Raw genomic sequence first — 20,418 nt, 5'->3', positions numbered from 1 at the left:
TCACACTCTTCCCCTGCTCCGGTGTGGGGTCCCTCCCATGGGAGACAGTCCTCCACGAACTTCTCCAACGTGGGTCCCTTCCATGGCATGCAGTCCTTCAGGAGCACACTGCTCCAGCATGGGTCCCCCATGGGGTCACAAGTCCTGCCAGAAAACCTGCTCCAGCGTGGGCTCCTCTCTCCACAGGTCCGCAGGTCCTGCCAGGAGCCTGCTGCAGTGCGGGCTCCCACGGGGTCACAACCTCCTTCGGGCACCCACCTGCTCTGGCGTGGTGTCCTCCCCGGGCTGCAGGTGGAGATCTGCTCCACCATGGACCTCCCTGGGCTGCAGGGGGACAGCCTGCCTCACCATGGTCTTCCTCATGGGCTGCAGGGGAATCTCTGCTCCGGCGCCTGGAGCACCTCCTCCCCCTCCTTCTGCACTGACCTGGGGGTCTGCAGGGCTGTTTCTCTTACATGTTCTCACTCCTCTCTTCAGCTGCAGTTGCTGTTCCACAGCATTTTTTATTTTGCTTCTGAAATCTGTTATCCCAGAGGAACTACCACTATCGCTGATGGGCTCAGCCTTGGCTGTCAGTGGGTCTGTCTTAGAGCCGGCTGGCATTGGCTCTGTCACACACAGGGGAAGCTTCCAGCAGCTTCTCACAGAAGCCACCCCTGTAACCCCCCCTGCTACCAAAACCTTGCCACACAAACACAATACAGGATTACACTGTAATTGTCTTTGCCGAGCCCAAGCTCACAGTCTTCTCAGATGTCAAATTTTCACTGACTGCTAATGTTGCTTTTGGAAAGTGTTAGGATTGGGTATACAGTCCCTTTTACTTCATGGGAAAGTTAGGGAGGGGGGAAATGGATCGTTCATTGTTTATTGACAGACTATTTCTGTTAGTGCTAATCCCATAATCTACATTCTGTCCTGAGAATCTGTTCAGCTCACCTAGATTTGTCTTCTTCTTGCAGGATAAAATCTTTTATGATCGTGTTGTACAACCTGTCTTAAGGGAAGACAATGAAATAGGAGTTCGATCACTGTCAGAGAGTGAAGACAAGATCAAAGGATCATTTTCTTTAATGTCTCTGTTTGACAGCATCACGTACAACAAGGTTAGAAAATACAAAATTCTTCCTCTTTCTTGTATATTCTAAACTAATGGTACAAAGTAGTTTTGAGAGGAACTGTTGAATTACAATGCTTTTTGTACGTTGATTTGTCATTCAAAGTCTGTTTCTGCTGCACACACAAGTTTATTGTATGTTGCAGATCCATTTGGCTATGAAAGAAATGGTGAAAACATTTTTAACTCCTGTGAAATATGAAATGTAGGAGTAGCCTAACTTCTCTGGAATGTAGTTTGAAAAAATACTGCAATAATAATTGCAATAATAATTCATGTTTTCTCACAGCTTTTTTTGTACTCCAGGGGGCTTCTATTACCTGGATGCTTTCTGGTTTCCTGACTCAGAAGTTGTTTATCAGAGCACTTACTGTAAGTTTGAAAAACTAATACCATCATCTTGACTTACAAACTTGAAAATTACAATTGTACAAATTGCTGTTTGCCTTGCTGATGTTTTTCATCGAACCCTCATGAATTCTGATGCTTGTGTTTGTTTCCCTACAGTTGTATCTGAAAGAATTTTCCTTCTCAAATGCTAACCAGGATGATCTCTGGACCCACATACAGATGGTACTAATTTTATCTCTACTATTCTTGGTCTGGTGTTTGGCACAGTCCAAATTTAGGGGGTATACTATTTGTGGAAGACTGCACTGGAATTTGGCTATCCCTGGTGCAGTCTTTCTCTTCCATAGAATTTGCTTTGCTGGCTCTTTTGGCTATTGTCTTCACAAGTGTTTATTTGGTTGCTTTACTGCACCTGAGATCAGTGGAGCTAAGTACAAGGAGTAGAGAGATGAGATGGGAAATGAGAGCCAGGTGGAGTTTTGGGTTTCATGGAGATTGCCTAAGCCTACATGAAATTGCATAGCCTATTCCTCTGGAGCTTCTTAAGTTTCGCCAGATCAAAGTGTGTGATGCTCTGGGCTTGATGATTAAAGATGCTGATATGTCACAGATCCAGCAATGTCTATATGCAGGGCAGTAGCTCAGCATTTTAACCTTTGCTGGTTTTGGCAGAAATCTGAATAAGAAAACAGGTGCTAATAACAGGTTTATTTTTTAAAATTCCACTTTCCTGTTCCTCTGAAGAAGGCTTCCATTGTGTTGCAGACTCAGTCTTAGGTTAAGAACAGAGTGCCACTATTTCAGATATGCAAGGCAGCCACGTCTTTTAAGCCAACAAAGAGTGTACCTATTCACAATAGTTGGGACTCTAGCTTCATATCTTTTTCAATTTGTCTTTACTATTCAGTTTGTTCATTACATAGTCACTTAAAAATCTTTGTGTTCCGGCAGCTTTATTTGAATGAAATTAGCAAATTAAGTTTGTCATAGCCATACAGGGGTGTAAGTATATTAACACTAAAAAGAGAAAGGCTAGCAGTCAGGTTATAAGAATGAGAAACGTCATCTCAGTATTTCATAATTCCTAAAAAGGCTTATGCTGTCTTTATTATAACATCAATAATGTCCTTGGGACTTTGTTACTTCTTTTTTTTTCATGAATCCAAAAATAGCAAAGTGCTAAGCAGTTATATTTCCTCTAATATGTTAGAATAACCCCCACAGTGTTGCTGAAGCAGTATCAGTAAGTACCTGTCTATCATAAATATTTCTAATTCCTGTTTCTCTTGCAGGTCATAGATGCACAGGATAAAGTTCAGTTGCCAGCATCTGTAAAACAAATAATGGATTCCTGGACATGCCAAAATGGGTTTCCAGTTTTAACATTAAATCTAACCACTGGCACAATCAGTCAGGAACAATTTCTTAATAAAAAGAATGAAAAGAGTACTGATTCTTACAAGTATGTTTAGCTTGTGTTTTTATTGTATGTTTATTCCCTATTTTTTGCAGGAAACTCTTCAGTTAGGACATTATGTTTTGACCGTCAGATTTTTTAACTTTATGTTTTTTCTTGTCACAAGCTGTCAAGTAAAATCTGTATGAGACCGGAGTTTGCAATTGTTCTGCAAGCGGCTTGTTTTCCCCAAAGGTTGCTTTCCTCTGGAGTAGTGACTTTTCCAGCCACATAATGACTTTTTAAGGACAGCCACAGGCCATGAATAGGTTGCAGGGTAGGAGTTTCGCCTGGCATTTTCTTCTTTCCTCATCCCTCAGTTGTATGGACTGGGGACCTGGATGAACCATGCTGTAGCTTCTTTCCAGTGCACATATCCTCAGCTTCTTCTGCTTGGCAAGGATAAAGGGGTTGGTTGCATTTAAGTACTTATATAAATGACCCCTTTCTCAGAAAGTGCTGAGTACCTGACATGCAGCTCTAACCTGTCAGTGAACACTGCTGAGTGCCTGGTGCTTCTGAAATCTGTGCTGCTTATTTAGATGCCTAAAAATAGTGACAGAAGGAGCTGCCTTTGGTCACCCACTTTGGAAACTCATGACTAGAGTTTGAACTTTCATGAAATTCAGCAGCTGTCATGAGCATTGGGATGCATGGACAGGGCCCATGAGATGGGTTCTCATGTGGGGAAGAAGCATAAAGGAGAGCAAAACCCAAAGCAGTTTCTCCCTGGCTGCTGTTGCTGGTCATACAAACAGCCAAAAGAAATGTTGATGAGAACCACAAACTTTCTTTTGGTCCCAAGCTCCTGGAATTGCAGAGCGTTGGTCCATTCAGCACTTTTGGTTAGCTCAGGTAAGGAGTTCCGTTACAAATGTTACTTTACTGTAGTTAGCAAGAGGCAATACCATGTGAATGTAAGAAAATCCACAACATGTGTTACAGAATTTTTCAGGGTTTTGAAGCTCTCATCTGTTTTTGCCAGGAGTTTTACATTCCTTCAGAAAGGAAATTGTAGTTGTCAGAATTACAGTTGCAGTGCTTGCCTGGGGCCCTCCTGAAAAGGAGCTTTATGTTCTCTAGAAATAGGGTGAAGTGTAATAAGTGAGGAGAATAAAATTATTGCCTGAAGAAGGAAAGCCAGAGCACAGACATACAGCGGTATTCAAATACCTAGCATCGAACAATATACTAGACGTGAGTGCCTATTTAAAGCCATGCTAAAACTCACTTATCTTTAATGAACCTAAGTGCTGATCCAGCATAAGTATCACTGTCTGAGGAAGTTTTGTGCATCAGGGAAGAGAGAAGGTAGATGGAGATTCTTGTAAGAAGGGATTCATCTGCAATCTAGTTGAGCATCAGCTGAGAGGGGTTTTTTTAAGCATAAGAATTAATGATATTATCTCTTCTTTTTATCAAGTAACACATGGATTATTCCTATTTCTTGGATGAGAAACGGATCATCACAACCCTTAATGTGGCTAGATAAAAGCAGCAGTAAGTAATGTATTTGTTCACACATGCTAAAACCAAGCTGACAAAACCACACCTAATTCTTCTATAAACAGAGGACATATTTGAATTGAATAGGGAGATAAAACTTTATTACAGAAATACCTATGTTTATCTGTTGTGCTAATTTTGTGTTACAATAGCAACAGATTTTCAAATAGATTAATATTGGTTTTTTCTATGTTGCATCAAACTTTAGTGTATGTTTTTAATAATGCAATGGAACACGAGTAGAGATTTCCACAATAATTTTGATTTTGTCATTTTGTACACAAATCCAAACTCTTAGCTCTTCATGCTTCTGTATTATTCTTACCCTAGCAGATCCCATTGATGTTAATGACAGCTTTTGAGTATAGGTAGGATCTCAGCTGTGATATATCAGCAAATGATCAGCTCGAATAGTAGATACAAGACTGAAAAAATTAAAACCATCTGTGTGAAGTGACCTAACATTGTCACACATGGATATCTATAAAAACAGGAAATTAATATTTTCAACACCATTTAGTTTAATTTGTTTATGCAAATTATATGCAAAACCCTCTCTTATCAAAAGAGTAGGATTTTTAAAAGTTTTAAAGGTTTACGGTAGAAAAGTGGGTTTATGGGCATCTCCAATCAAATACAAAATTCAGTTCTTCCTCATCTCAGTGTTTTCCAATAAACAGCTATAATTTTTTGAGAAAGAAAAAATATAATTACTAGAGTGGAGTAATAATTTTTCTTTGGCAAGTCAGCCCTGAACTCCACCAGGTTTTGAATCAGTTACAAGGAAATGCAGAGACTGATATGTTTGTGGAATGCTTAAAGCAAAACTACAATATGCTGTGTGCATATTGCAGCTCTCCACCCTCTGTTTGCAGTGGTTTGAAGCTATTTTCCGTCTTTTTCAGGCAATAAGATAGCTTGAGTGATGATTTCACAGTATATGGACAATAAGCAAACAGTGGATGTTTATTCCTCTGAATGTTTTAAAGTTAAATAAACCAGTGATTGCTAAGGTGAAAATTTAGAAAATTTGCGGAAAAGAATTGTTAGGCAGCACTTGCTTGGAAGAATTGGGTCATGTGCTAAGCTTGTGTTATTGAAGTGACACCAATTCTGTTTCCTCACCCATTGTGTGACTTAAGAGCTACAGAAGTTATTAAAAAAAACCATCATGTTGCATCTGCCTGAAGGGACTATGATGAAGTAGAAATTCAGTCTTTAAAACACATTCCACTTCTATTTGAAAGCCATGTATCAAACATACCAGAGACTACTCAGTCAAGGAATTTGCATTCACATTTTAAGATTAAAAAGATAATACTTTTCTTTTTGACTTTTTCATACATAAATAAACCAAATGGTTTCTTACAATACTAGAATTGTTAAGGGTAATTTTAAATTCAGTTACCATTTTGTTCCTGTGAGATTGAAATGGCTTCTGGTGGAGAACTGTTATGTTATCATTCAGAGCTCTTCATCAGAATGGTTTTGATAAATGAAAATGAGGGATTTGGTACAAAGTACAGTTTTAACTTGAATTTTTGATTAGTTGTTGCAGTGGCGTAACAATACATAAAGAGGAGACATCTCAAAAGTGATTTTGCTTATGTGTGTTTTTGCTGCAAGGAGCTCTGCAGGAGCTGATTTATCTTACTTCTAAGCAGGTTAAATTAAACTCCAAGCTCCAAGCTGGGCTGCTACCGGCAGCCAAGTATGTTCATTCAGTGCTGCACTGTACAGTGTTAAAAGCCTGTCCTGTTGTTTTAGGGCTCTGCAGACAACGCCTGCATACTTAGCTTCTGCCCATGTAATTGTGTTGGTCACTGCCCCTGAGTGAGATGTCTGCACAGCAAAAGAAAGACACACTAGGAGGATAGTGTTGTTATGGTAGAACATGTTTCGCTGGGGAGTGGAGGAGCATAGTTTTGCTATTTTAGCCGGATCTAAAAGTGCTCTTAATGATTAGCAGAGCATTGAACCAATATGCCATTATAGAGGAAGTACTGCTAGTGCCATATTCTAGTCACCCATGCTGTTTTTAAATGGTTAAGCCAGCATCTGTCTTGTGCCACTTCTCCGTCTCATTTAACTTGTGAAGATGACTGAGAATGAATCCTGGAGTACTTGCTCTATCAAAACACATTGAAGTCTCAGTCTTCTGTTCACAGTAAAGCAGTGCTGGGTCTGGACTACTTGCCAGTGTTGATTTATTGTCTTAAGAGAGTTTGCCTTCTTAAATTGGGATGATTGTAACCAGTTAAAGCAGCATTTGAATCCTCTTCCGATGAGGCAGCTTAGAGCCTTCAGGGCTGCACCGGCTCCTTCAGAGGTACTGTAGACTATCAGGAGCAAGTAATCAGACAAGCACACATGAAGTAGGTAGTAGTGAGATGAAATGGGACTGCAGAAGGAGGCCTTCAGTGAGTGATGTAACTCAAAAGGACTATGGGACTATTATTTAAAATAAATGTTTTTGATTACTTGTCTCTTGCATAAGCTTAACTGTTTTGCTTTCCTTGATCTCCACTTATGTGAATACTGGTAGGTGGTCGGTTCTTCCTTAAGGTACTGAGCGTTGTGTTTTGGAGCAGCACTGGCAGCAGCAGGCATGCTGGGGGTGCATGCCCTGCAGCAGGCATGTGAGGCCATTGCTCCTCCTCCAGACTGTTTATTCTTGCGTAACCTTTCTGAACTCTATGAGCTAAAGGGTAGGAGCAAAGTGGGTCTTCTGCATCCCCTTTGTCATCTCAAGGTGCTCAGTACCTGAGGGGTCAGTTGCTTGATGAAGTTCTTCTGCTGTGTAGAGCAGAGTTCACAAATGCACTGAGCTTTTGGGGGATTCTCTTTGAGGCCAACCTCAAAATTGCATCTCAGGTCTCAGAGGAGCACCAAGTCCAATGTTTATAAATGCAAGAGAATTTAGCAGTGCACAGAAATAAAGTGATACATTTTAATGTCACTTTACAGAAGTGTTTCCTGAAATGCAAGTATCAGAGTCAGAATATGACTGGATCCTGCTCAATGTAAATTTAAGTGGATACTACAGAGTGAACTATGATCAATTAAACTTAAAAAGATTAGCACGCTTGCTTGAAAATGATCCAAAGGTAAGATCATATTTTTTTTCTCAAGCTTATAAACAGAGTCTTTCCATCTATTTCTTCTTGCAGTTCTTACCAGTAATCATAGTGATGAAAACCTGAAATAAGGAGAAACTCACATATCACCTAAGAAGAAATGATCCACTGTTGCATCACTAAAGCTACTGGCAGCCTTCCATAGTGGAAGAGGAACAGGCCAAAATAGTTTCACCATAAGCATGAAAATGACATGAGATGGCATTCTGTCTTCAAAGTTGTCTTAACAGCTTGTGGTTCTTCCAATCTCTTAAATTTGGCTCAAAGGGTTATCGGTATGGATGTGTGACGGAGCTTTATCTGCTGTTAGGTAACCATGGAGAAGGAAAGCTGGGAGAAAGCTTTTTACTTCCACATTTCCTCAAACCACAATATTTCTGCCAGTGAAATTTAAAAAAAAAAATCATCTGACTTGGGTTTTTTGGTTGGTCTTGGGGTTTTTTTTGGTGGACATTTTTCTTAGAAGAGAAGATCCAATCAGTTCTACTTGGGCTCTTTCAGTTCTCTATAGACACTATAACTCGGAGTAGATTTCATCCCACCTCTGACTTGCCACAGCTTGGGCTGAAGGTGAAAGTGGCACAGAACAGCCTATACCTGTCTGTGGCTGTATATGTGGTTGCATAGTATTTAATGTTGCCTAACCCTAGAAGCTCTAGTAGTAATGTCAGCTCATTCATTTTGGTAACAACGGTGAGAAAGCTTAAGATTTCAGCATAATAGTAATCAGTGCAGCCAGGCGACTTCTCCAGGTCTGGATGCGAGGCCGAACAGAGCGTGCAGTGTGGTTAAAACCTTTCTACGGCACACTGGCTTCCTTTCTTCTAGGCTTTTTTCTTTCACAGCGTTTCTAAGTCAGCAGGAAATTAGGTGTGTGCTGACTTGGGGCTGTTTTTTGGCACCGGTTGGTGGGAAGGTTTGCTCAAGCAGCGGCTGAGCTGAAGGGGTGGGGTTGAGGAGGGACCAGCAGTCCTCCTGAGAGCAGGAGCTGTAGGCAGGGGTTCACCTACGGCTCTGCCTCAGTCATTTAATTCATGATAGAGCCAGACACTCTGCTCTGGACTAATTTGAGTACATATTCTGAACTGAAGCCGCGAAAGGAAAAAATGTACTGAAACTATATAACTAGGATATTTTTAGGATATGTAGTGTTTCTGTATTTAAATTTTCATTACAGCATGCAAGTAAGAGGGGTCTTGAAATTCCATGCTTAATGTACTGTAGCTGTACCTTTATATATATAAATATATTATGTAACTGTATATTTATATATTTATATATATATAAACATCCCTAAAAGCACGTACGTTATTTTAGCTTAAAATGCAGGATCCATTTTATGATGTTTTGTAGAAGATTTCAGCTTAGAAAAAGTGTTACGGACTTGTCTTATCCTTCCGAAACATAGTAAAGATTTTTTAAACTCTTAATGACATGTTTAGATCTATTAACACCACATGAATGCTTTCTGCAGGCTATTCCCGCTATCAGCAGGTTCCAGCTGATAGATGATGTTTTTGCATTGACACAGTAAGTATGTTTTGAATATGTCATAGAAAACGATTAAACTACATGACTGCATTCAACATTGCTACTTCTGCTTTGTTCATTCCTACCCATATGTGCACCAGAAAAACAACAGCTGTTTTGACAAAATGGTGAGGGAGTTAAGTATTTAATCCATTCTTCCATCAGTGGTCAGTGATTTCTTTCAAAATTGTGTTTAACTTTTGTTCCAGCTCTTAGGAAATATTTTAAATAACGGGACTGCCATGAGTTTTTTAGGGACAAACCTACATTTGTTGTAACAGAAAAAAGATTCTGAATGAACAGTCTGAACTTCCCTTAATTTATTCTGGGCTATTTCAGCCTTGCTGTCCTGCATCACTCTTAATACCTCTTTCATTTCCCTTGCTGATGGATGACTCAGTTGTTTGTGTCTGTGGTGCTAGAGAGATCACCAGTACTGTAGTGAGCTGAAGAAGCAATAAATACGTCTGTGCCTCAAACGTACCAGAGACCCCAAAAGCATCAGACACCTATGATGTGGGAGCTCAGGGAGGAGGTGGCCAAAGCATACTGCCCCCCCTCAGAGCTTGTGGAGGTAGCTCTGAGACCAGGAATTAAAAATTCCCATTCCTCCTCTCATAAAAATGTCCTTTCTCATAAGAGAGCTCAAAACTACTATTTAATAAGGAATGTAACTGTGGAGTATAGAACTGTGCTCCTATGTAAGTACACTAGAAATGTTTTTGTTCTGGAGGAGAGGGGCTTGAATTGGAATTTTATTGGGAAGAAATTAATTCTGTGCTAATTCCACACTAAGGCACAGAAATGCCATGCTGAAGTTGTTAAATATAACATTTGTCCTGTTAGTTTGATAGTAGCACTGTGCTCTGTAATAAATGTTTTGAGAGTTCAGCTCTTAAAAGCACCATTTTTTTATATTTATTTTATTTTTCCAATGTCTTTTCTAGATCACTTTCCATGCAGTATCTTGATGTTTTATTGTCAGTTTCTTAAATAAACAGATACTTGTGGTAGGTAATTAATGTGAATAGGTATGTTCAAGTATGAGGTTTTTTATTTTCAAATAGGTTTGGATACATTCAGATTGAAACTGCGCTTGAACTAACAAAGTACCTTGCCAGAGAAGATGAACTCTTCGTATGGAATGTGGTCTTGTTAAACCTAGTACCTGAGAATTTGGAAAGTACTCTGAAGAACTATGAAGTATATCCACTTTTAAAGGTACCACCTTTTTTGTTAGTTAGCAAAGATACTAGGCCATTTAAATAAATCAGACTAAAATGAATGCTTTCTAAATTCTCAAGAATGTCATGATGACTATGATGGGTGATAGTTCTTGTCATTCCCTTTGCATGATTTTGTCAATTTTTTTTTAAAAAGGAGGAGGTACTTATTTGTATATATTAGTCAATGATAAATATCATTGAATCTTGAGCCATTCTTATTTTAAAGCAGAAATATATTCACATTCTTTATATTAAGCTTGATCCTAGGTTTTTGTAAAACTGAGGATCTGGAAAATACAGCTATCAGTCAGTAGTAAATAGTCAGTAGTAAGTAATGGGACTAACACTACTATGTATAAAGGGCATATGGTATGTATGTGCTCTGTGGTTTGTACTGACTTCCAGTTCATCTTCATGGAGAGAAAGAAGGAATTGGGTTTGGATACTAAATGAGATGATTCTCTCCCATATTTGAGCTACCTGAGATGATACTGTCTTATTTATTTCCTTGACTTCTACTTGAAGAAAATTTCACTTTTGTTTGAAGTACAATTCCACAATAGTAGTTCTCTTAAGTTGTAAAAATAAAGGTATGTTTGAAGTATGTGAGAAAAATGAAGTCTTTTCTGTTGAGAAATTCTTTTTCTGTCTTTTTTCTCTGAGAATGAGAATTTATTTTCTTTCATAATGAGTTCAAAGGTCCTGGTGATGTGAAATGGTAACTTCCCTGTTTGAATGGATGTACAGGTGTATTGAATTTTAGACCCAACTTATATACTTTATTTTAATGTGCTGTGTTGTCCAGAAATTAATAGTGGCAAATATTTAGGATAAATCTGAGTAAAGATAAATACAGTAAAATAAAAAACTTGTGTCTAAATTAAAGTAATTTTTCTTTCCCTTCTTTTAAAAGAAATACCTTTTAAAGAGAATGTTGCCAATATACCATTATTATGCAGGTTTTATTCGTCAAAATGTTGATGCTTTGGAAGATGACTATTTTGCTCAGTAAGTATTCTGGTTTTCTCAAAAGTTTGTTCTGATGTGATTGGATCTGATACACTGCAGTTTGCCTCTGTAAATTTAAATACAAGATACCAGAAGAATGCTCTAATTAATTTGAATGTAACTCAATTTTTATTTTTACTGTCCTATAAGTGTGTGTTACTTATGATGACACCTCCAATGAAACTGCAGTATCAGGAGAGTTTGTGATATTTTCAGTCTATTTGGTGAGCATAAAAGATGATAGTTTAATGATCTGAGTGGTAGGTTTTGTTTAGTGAAGAGCAGGCTCAACAGGCTGCTGCTAGTTGGGGAAGAACTCACAGGAATGAATTTCAGATATGATTTGTATGTCAATCACTAGAACATTAAAATAGTTCATTTTGCAGGGCCACTGCAGCCACAGTTTTGAATGTCAGAGTGATTTGGACTAGATGCAACTAGTCTCTTAAAACTACCAAGAGGGATACAAACCACACAAAAAACTAAGACAAATTGTAGTACATGGGTAGCTTCACTAATATTCCATGAAAATTGATGTCAGGTACCCATTATTGGTAGTTTAATTTTTTTTTTTTTTTTTTTTTTAATTAAACCTCAACTGTTTCTAGTAGAAGTTCTCCTGGGTTAGCAGCATCATGTGCTGAAACTGTGCTGGTCAAACACAGTTCAAGTACTCCAAATGTGGAATATGTGTCTTTTATTCTTGCTGTTTTGGCTTCCCTTCAAGAGTGTATTTGGAAAAACTTTTTGCAACAGCATGCTGGCTGGGCCTCCAAGACTGTTTGAACCTGTCATCTGAACTGTATGCTAAGTGGATGGACAACCCTGAGTACAAGTAAGAATGATAATGTGCTCTTAAAGGTGTGCATGCATAAGTGAGGTAGAAAGTTAAAGGGGTTTTATATGGGGGAGGCAGAATGAGAAATGCTTCCGTACACTGCTCTTCTTCCTCGACAGAATGACAGAATTTAAGCCTAACTGTGCCCCCCCCACCTCTTTCCCAAATCCCAACTTTATGATGATTTCATAATTACTGCTTTTTACATAGACTTTACAGGCTGGAGGATGCAAATTTTTGCCATGAAGATCAAAATCTGTTTAGCCACATAACAGGTGAACCTCAGATTAGGGCTAATAGCCTTTATTGTCCAGTCCTGTTACTGCAGTCCAGCTTTAGGGTTACCATGTACACCAACTCAGTTTCTAAACTTCTCTTAGCAATACTGAGTGAAATGATGTTTGTATAATACAGGCATCTGCCCATGGTGAGCCCATCAAATTGCCTTGCATGTTCTGTATTCACATAAAGAGGTGCTGGCAACAGCTGTCAGTTCTTATGCTGATATTGGAGCCAGGTGGTCAGGTTTCTGGTCTGTGAGGATGGAGCCTGGGCTCTACCAGGATCAGACTTTCTGTATTTGAGTATTGCATTGTTAAAGAAACTTTATAATGTATTGAAATTCTTATTCTCTTTTCCTCCCTCTTTCTTCTGATGTTTTTCTGTGCAATAGTCAAATAGTATTGGCACCGGTGAGTGAATATTTGAAGTTCATTATTATTTTTATTTGTTGTAGTTGTGATAAATACTTTGTTGTTACTTGTATAGCTGTTGATACATGTAGTTAGCTAAGTAAACTGAACTTGTACTTTTATGTTTGTGTTTTTTTAAATAGCTTGTAGTGATCATCCTCATAAAAATGAAATTGTGCTTTGCAGTTAAACTGAAAAATTTAAGTAGCCTAAATATATTGTTATGTTCCAGACAGAATATTCTTACTATCCCACACTAAAAGCAAAAATGCTATGCTGAATTCTCAGGCTGTTTTCAAAATAGTCACCTATCTTCCCCTATTAATAATAATTGGAATATTTTTTTTTCCTTGTGGAATACTACATACCTTATCTCAGTTGAAGAGCTGAAAAGTCTGTGAAATATATTAGCTGATTGGGTTTTGAATTAGATGGAGAAGATTAATTTTGCTGTCCTTCCTGGCACTGAGATAAGTTCAAAGGGACTTTAGAGCCTCACACTTCTATAAGTGTGGGAAAAAATACAACTATGAATTTTATTAAGTGAAAAAAGTGAAAAAAATGATCATGTCTTAAGGAAAAAACCCCAGGAGTGTGGTGGGTTGACCCTGGCTGGACACCAGGTGCCCACAAAAGCTGCTCTATCACTCCCCCACTGAGCTGGACAGGGGAGAGAAAATATAACAAAGGGCTCGTGGGTCGAGATAAGGACAGGGAGAGATCACTCGACCAATTACCGTCACAGACAAAACAGACTTGGGGAAAATTAACTTAATTTATTGCCAATCAACCAGAGCAGGGTAATGAGAAATAAAACCAAATCTCAAAACACCTTTCCTCCACCCCTCCCTTCTTCCTGGGCACAACTTCACTCCCAGATTCTCTACCACTCCCCCCCAGTGGTGCGGGGGAACGGGGAATGGGGGTTACGGTCAGTTCATCACACGTTGTCTCTGCCGCTTCATCCTCTTCAGGGGCAGAACTCCTCACACTCTTCCCCTGCTCCGGCGTGGGGTCCCTCCCATGGGAGACAGTCCTCCACGAACTTCTCCAACGTGGGTCCCTTCCATGGCATGCAGTCCTTCAGGAGCACACTGCTCCAGCATGGGTCCCCCATGGGGTCACAAGTCCTGCCAGAAAACCTGCTCCGTGGGCTCCTCTCTCCACAGATCTGCAGGTCCTGCCAGGAGCCTGCTCCAGCGTGGGCTTCCCACGGGGTCACAGCCTCCTTTGGGAACCCACCTGCTCTGGCGTGGTGTCCTCCCCGGGCTGCAGGTGGAGATCTGCTCCACCGTGGACCTCCCTGGGCTGCAGGGGGACAGCCTGCCTCACCATGGTCTTCCCCACGGGCTGCAGGGGAATCTCTGCTCCAGTGCCTGGAGCATCTCCTCCCTCTCCTTCTGCACTGACCTGGGGGTCTGCAGGGCTGTTTCTCTTATATGTTCTCACTCTTCGGCTGCAGTTGCTGTTCCGCAGCATTTTTTATTTTGCTTCTGAAATCTGTTATCCCAGAGGAAATTTTCCTGATGGGCTTGGCCTCGGCCAGCGGTGGGTCTGACCTGGAGCCGTCTGGCATTGGCTCTGTCGGACATGGGGAAGCTTCCAGCAGCTTCTCACAGAAGCCACCCCTGTAACCCCCCCTGCTACCAAAACCTTGCCACACAAACACAATACAAGGAGGTAGGACACTTCTTAGGTTTCAAATGAGAGATCACCATTCCTGTTCAGTTAAAGAGGCTTTTCATATGCTGGATAGAAAATGAAAAGGGCACAATAAACTTTTGACTCATATTTCACAGGCAGTTTCCTTTAGATGCTCTTACATTCTCCATTCTGAGAGCAAAATTCATAACAGCACACTATAGCTGTTCTGCCACAGGTAGAACCCAGTAGGATTCTCATATCTTTGGAAGGAAGTAATGCTTTTCCCTTTCAGATAAAGTGATCAACTTTCAGCTGAACATTTCCAAACAGTTCCTGGCAGAACTTAACTGGACTTGATATGGTGCATTTTTATCTGTTCTGTGGAGATAATGAACTAAGAGCTGTGATCCCCAGCCAGTTACTCAGTTTTACTGGTTTTTGCTTTAGGAGTGAAGTGGAGCTAGCTAAATTAATGTATTAATGTGCTGCTATACTGGCTTGTCTAGGAGATGTCTAGGAAATTAGTCTAGAGGGAGGGACAATGTTGCTGTACATTTTAGTTATTTACTAAAGGTAACCACATACTGCTGTTTTTCTCAAAAGTTAAGAAATCACTATGTCACTTCTGCATTGGCTTCAGGAAAACAATGTAAAATAATCCACCCTTCTTCCCAGCAGCTTTTTGCATCCTCCCCAAGATCCAGAAACAAGAGAATCCTGGCAGGCCAGTAATATCAAACCACACAATCACTCCCGGAAAAAATATCAAGATTAATAAGCCCCACTCCTCATCTAACATAACCTCAAGCTTCAAAGTCCCTCTGGAACACAGTGGACTTCCTCTGTGACCTGAACAACCTAAACCGCTTCAGGGCCACTGTAGATGTCAGCAGCCAGTAGACTGTTGTTGTCCCATAGTAGGCTGCCTGTACAGCCCACCTTGAATGCTGAACATCAGAGCTGCCGCCAAATGATACACAGAGCTGTCTATTTGCTCTTCAACCCACAACTTTACACGCAGTAACCAACATTTTCTTGAAACTATTGGAACAGCTGCAGTAGCAAAATAAATAGCTGTATTTTAGGCAAAGCAGCTTTACTCTGCTGGACTGTACCATGGCCTCTTTCTGCAATCTTATGGAATGATTATTAAACAAATCACTAAACTCTGTAACTCAAATAAGATCTCTCGTAAAAGGATTCCTTGCAGGACTGTTCTTTGCCTTGACATAACCACTCAGTCTCAGTAAGCATCATTCTTGGTGGCAAACCCCTTATGTTCCAGCACATATCCAGCTAAATGAATCCAAACTTTTTTTTGCAGTAAATATAAAACGTATCCACGCTTTCTGTTATTATGCTGGTGAAATCCCCAACAGGACTATCAAAATCACTGCATCTTGCACTTGTTAACAAGTGGTGTCTGTCATGCAAAACACCTGACTCTCTCCCTCATTCCCACTAGTCTTTCTTAGTTTCCAGAGTTTATAAATTACTTGTCTCTACCTTTTGCTTTGAGGATTGCTGTCATATAGCCCTCCTTCTGACGAATATTGTTTCTCATTCTGCTGGTATCATCCCCATTTTCTCTAGGATGGTCTACTGAAACTCACAGGAGTTCTTTGCAAATTACATTTAAATTTGAATTTGCTGCTTCCAGTTTTGGGCCTGAAGAATGGCTTTTGTGACCAGAAACTTGTCTGTTTTTCCAATTCTATCTCCTGATCTAATGGAAGATAGTTTTTACACCTCTACTTACAATCTTGGTCTTATGTAATGCTAAGCAGATTAACAGCATGCCATAGGGAAGTTAAACATTTCATTTGTAGCAATGGGACCCATTCTCCTACATAGAATTAGTCCAAAATACCATTAATTTAAACTGTTTTCAGAGAGCTTGCATAGTATAATACATTGCTATCACTGGAAAGCATTGACAATGTCTTAATGTCAGGGACACATCATTGCCACAGGAGAAATTTTCTATTCAGCCTTTGCACATGAAGTGAAGTATTACACTAATAATGTTTGCATTTAGTTTCTGTTATGAAATTCATCACCATGTTGTGGACTCTCCCCTGGGGTGGGAGTAACAGGAGGCTGCCTGCTGCATGGAGAAATGTCCGTTCTGTTTCCATTTGTGCTGCACATGGCTCTTCCTACTGGATGCAATCACTGAAGAAACTTTGAAAGGGCTTGTCTGGGATGATGCTTATATGCAGCCATACACTCTTTAATGGTGTGATCTATGTCCTAGGCTCAGTTGTGAAAGAGTGGCAGTGACACTGTATGTACACAAGATAGCTTGATCCAATTGTTCTAAAAAAATGTTTTTGGTTTGCCTTTAAACTGCATGCTTTTTAAATGTTTAAATCATGAATAAAGCAATCAAATTTCCTAGCTTGATTTAGATTGCTATTTTATATTTCCTTTCTTGTGCATCTTTTAACTCTAAACAAACATTTGTTTTCAGTTATGTGTTAACTGCTGGTTTTAACTTTACAATACAGTGCCTTTTAATCATATTTTGCTTTGCAGAATCCCCTTTTTAATTAGAAGAACAGTCTGCTGCTATGGTGTTGCAGTGGGAAGTGATAAAGAATGGAATTTTGCATGGGAAATGTATAACCATACTGACTCCACAAAGGAGGATAAAGACATCCTGCTCTCTGCCATGAGCTGTGCTAAAGAGTCATGGTTACTTTACAGGTGACCTTGATCAAAGTATATGTTTGTGTATATAGAAGTAAATCATAAGAACACAAATACTGTACTGTGCAAACCTGATGGAGGTTTCCCTGCCCCAGAAGCATATGTCTTACAGACCACTGGAAGAATCTCAAGAGTTTTCTTATGGAGAAAGTATGATAAACAGGGCAAACACAAATGATCCTTCTGCTGGTATAACATCCCAGATGCTGGTAATCACTGAGAAAGGGATTTCCTGAGCTGGTAACTAGTGTGTCATGTCTAACACTGGGCCTGTCTTCTGTCAATGTATTTAGTGACCTTTTTGAACTAAAAGTATACCTTCAGGCTTTATAGCAGACTATGGCAACCCATCCCGTAGTATAATTGCATGTTGTATGAAAACATGCTTCCTTTTGGTTTGTTTTAAACCTATTTTGTGTTGTTTTTTTAACTTGGAACCCATTGTCTGCCCTTACTCTCTGGTAAGAAATGGTAATTATTATAATTTGCTTTGACATTTTTCCCTGCTATTTATGATTTTATATCATTTTCCCATACTCCTTCTCCCCTGCTTATTTTGTTTCCAAACTAAAGTGTCATAGTCTATTTAGCCTCTGTGTGGAAGCCAAATCACCCAGGTTAAGGGCAAAAATGAAAATAGACTCACTAGCAAGCTGTTCACCATTTAAAGTGCAGGCTTACACTGGAAAGTAATTTTTTAAATTTCCAACTTCATAGAATCATAGAATAATAGAATATCCTGAGTTGGAAGGGATCAACAAGATCATCAAGTCTAACTCCTGACTCCTTATGGGGCAACCTAAAAGTTAAGCCATATATCAAAAGTGTTGTCCAAACACTTCCTGAACACAGTTTGGAATACTTTATTTATTATCTTGCACTGACATCTGTATAAACTCTTTTCACTACATCAGTAAAAAGATAGCTGAATTCTCGAATCTGTCATGTCCACATTACCTAAAGAATTCGTCCAAGGACAGAAATTTGCCAGTGATGGCCTAAAGAATGATCATCCAAGAATTGGCATAAATTCAATGGGTCTAAAGCTCTGAAAGTAGCAGAGATGTTTCTCCTGCCAGCCACCTGCTCTTGTGATGGCGGTCATTTGAGAAGACAGAACAAATATGCCTAAGAAGAAGGCAAGATGGATTGCAAGGAGATGTCCAATTAGCTATGCTGATACTCCACCTAACCTATGGTCCTTTATTGACTTTTTCATTCGCTCAGGCTAGCACTGGTCCTGGACAAACTCAGGGAGTGGTGATGACCTCCTTCCTCCCTGTGCCTTAGTAGTTGATAAGCCAATCTATTTTTCTAAATGACACCCTGAAAGTCTTTTGGGGTGAGGAATGTTAAGCTGGGCTTTTCCTGGCCCTCAGTATGTTTTGTCCATGCTGTCAAGCATGGTGGTGGCATGCAAATGGGCAAAACCCAGCTCACCTACTCTACCCATAAAGCAGCTGCCTGCAAGACCGTATGAGAAGATAACTCTTTAACAGTGCTCCTTGAAGGTAGAAGCATGCAAGGTGACACACTGAGGCAGCAAAGAGAATAGCTACTTACTTTTTCAAGATATTCAGGCACTCACTGCCACTGACATCATTGACAGGCAGTTCCTTAAGTACTTCTGAAATCATGCCTTAATCCCCATGAAAGCATCCAAGACCCCTTGTTATTGGGTCTTGTTATAGGGAACCCTATAAACAGGTCCCTTTTGCATAGAGTGTCTTGCTGCTAGCTTACTCTCTAGGCTTCATCTGTGTCACACCAAAGTGGCAAGTTTTCCTCCAGAAACTGAGGAGCAGTTTGGCCTTCCACAGGGTTGGCTGGTAGAAGTGGTTGGCTTTCTGTAACACAGATAAGAAAAGCACGTATATCCATCTGATGTGCTACACCCTCACTTTACTGAGAAGTAGAGAGTTGATGTGCAAGAACAGGGGATTTCACCAATGTAAAGACAAAACCCAAGCTGAATACACAGCTCAGAGTGACACCAACTTTGGTATAACCTTCCACACTCTGGTATTTGTTGAGACAGGAATTTTCCTGAACTGCATGATATTTCCAGACTGTCACTGTTAAGCAGCAAGTGATAGGTACAATTATTACCTTCTTTTCTAACAGATACCTGCAATATGGACTCAGCGATACATTATTTCCCTCCAATTGTACTTCAGTCATAATCTTATATGTGGTAACTAAGGATATTGGGCACCGTATAGCCTGGGAATTTGTTACAGAAAATTGGCCACTTTTAAGTGAAAGGTATGCTAAGCAACAGCTTTGGGTTCCCTTTACTTCTGTGGCCCTTTGGCTTCTTCCTCCATCTTTATGTTTGAGCTGTAAAATCCAGGTGCAGATTTTCCTTCCAGAGATGGCTTTTTTGTAATGATTGATGGAATTCCTTAAGTATGCAGAGCAGGGTTTTCAGAGGATTTGACTCTGATCAGGGCTTAATGTCAAAGAAGAGCTTGTGTCAGACACAGAATGCTCTAAAAATTGGTCTGTTCATGACTATTTCAGTGCTTTTAGAGTGTTAAATTTCCTGGAAAATCTGACTCTAGAAATGGGTTTATCTACTAGCATTTCACAAATGTGGGTGTAAAATGCTGGAGTAAGATTGTAACCTCATTTCCAAAGAGAGTATGGAGAGATGGGGGATTGGAGCATACAGGTTATGAGCACTGCAAGGACCAACTACAGTATTATTCCCTGACTTAAGCCCTAACCCATCTCCAGCCTACCTGCACTGATGCAGGTAAACTGTAGGTGAGCTTGGCCTACCTTTCTCGAGCAAAGCAAGTATTCTGATGTTTGTTCGAAGACTCCCTCTCTCCTTGGTGGTAATGGTGAAAAGCAGCATGTGTGTGACAGAGTACATTCCTGCTGCTCTTGGTGTCAGAGGAGTCCATTGGGAGCCATTAGTGGCAGCATAACCAGAACCAGCCATCTGGGAGCATTCAAATGTGTATCTTTATTGTTAATGCCTGAAAGGGCAAGTTGTAGCAGATTTGTGTCACACCAACTTATTCCCTTACAAAACTCTTCTGTGTTCCATACTGATGAGAAATTTTCTGGGAAACTTATCCATTATTTTCAAACTAAAAGACTAGTGTGGGCGTTAATTTATATGCCATCCTCAAGATACTAACAGAAACACGAAGTTGTTAGAATCATTATTGGTTAGCCTTTCTAGCGCGG

General features: G+C 39.9%; 1 protein-coding gene across 6 annotated transcripts in view; it reads left to right on the top strand.

The window, feature by feature from the left end:
• The window catches only part of LVRN (laeverin), a 43,402-nt gene that overhangs the window by 20,391 nt on the left and 2,593 nt on the right, over positions 1 to 20,418 (top strand). For 3 of the 6 annotated variants that reach the window (XM_069777493.1, XM_069777490.1, XM_069777494.1), the window contains 12 exons: positions 963 to 1,106; positions 1,424 to 1,489; positions 1,625 to 1,690; positions 2,761 to 2,930; positions 4,348 to 4,424; positions 7,398 to 7,537; positions 9,042 to 9,097; positions 10,165 to 10,318; positions 11,237 to 11,331; positions 12,059 to 12,166; positions 17,044 to 17,214; positions 19,342 to 19,482. In XM_069777493.1, coding sequence (XP_069633594.1) covers positions 963 to 1,106; positions 1,424 to 1,489; positions 1,625 to 1,690; positions 2,761 to 2,930; positions 4,348 to 4,424; positions 7,398 to 7,537; positions 9,042 to 9,097; positions 10,165 to 10,318; positions 11,237 to 11,331; positions 12,059 to 12,166; positions 17,044 to 17,214; positions 19,342 to 19,482 — 1,388 coding nt within the window. Of the gene's footprint in view, positions 1 to 962; positions 1,107 to 1,423; positions 1,490 to 1,624; positions 1,691 to 2,760; positions 2,931 to 4,347; positions 4,425 to 7,397; positions 7,538 to 9,041; positions 9,098 to 10,164; positions 10,319 to 11,236; positions 11,332 to 12,058; positions 12,167 to 12,842; positions 12,862 to 17,043; positions 17,215 to 19,341; positions 19,483 to 20,418 lie in introns of those variants that run through there. The other 3 variants (XM_069777491.1, XM_069777496.1, XM_069777492.1) reach the window with 3 other exon arrangements.

This window comes from Haliaeetus albicilla, chromosome Z, assembly GCF_947461875.1.
Source record: "Haliaeetus albicilla chromosome Z, bHalAlb1.1, whole genome shotgun sequence".
Lineage (NCBI taxonomy): Eukaryota > Metazoa > Chordata > Aves > Accipitriformes > Accipitridae > Haliaeetus > Haliaeetus albicilla.
This window is presented reverse-complemented; position numbering and strand designations above follow the sequence as displayed.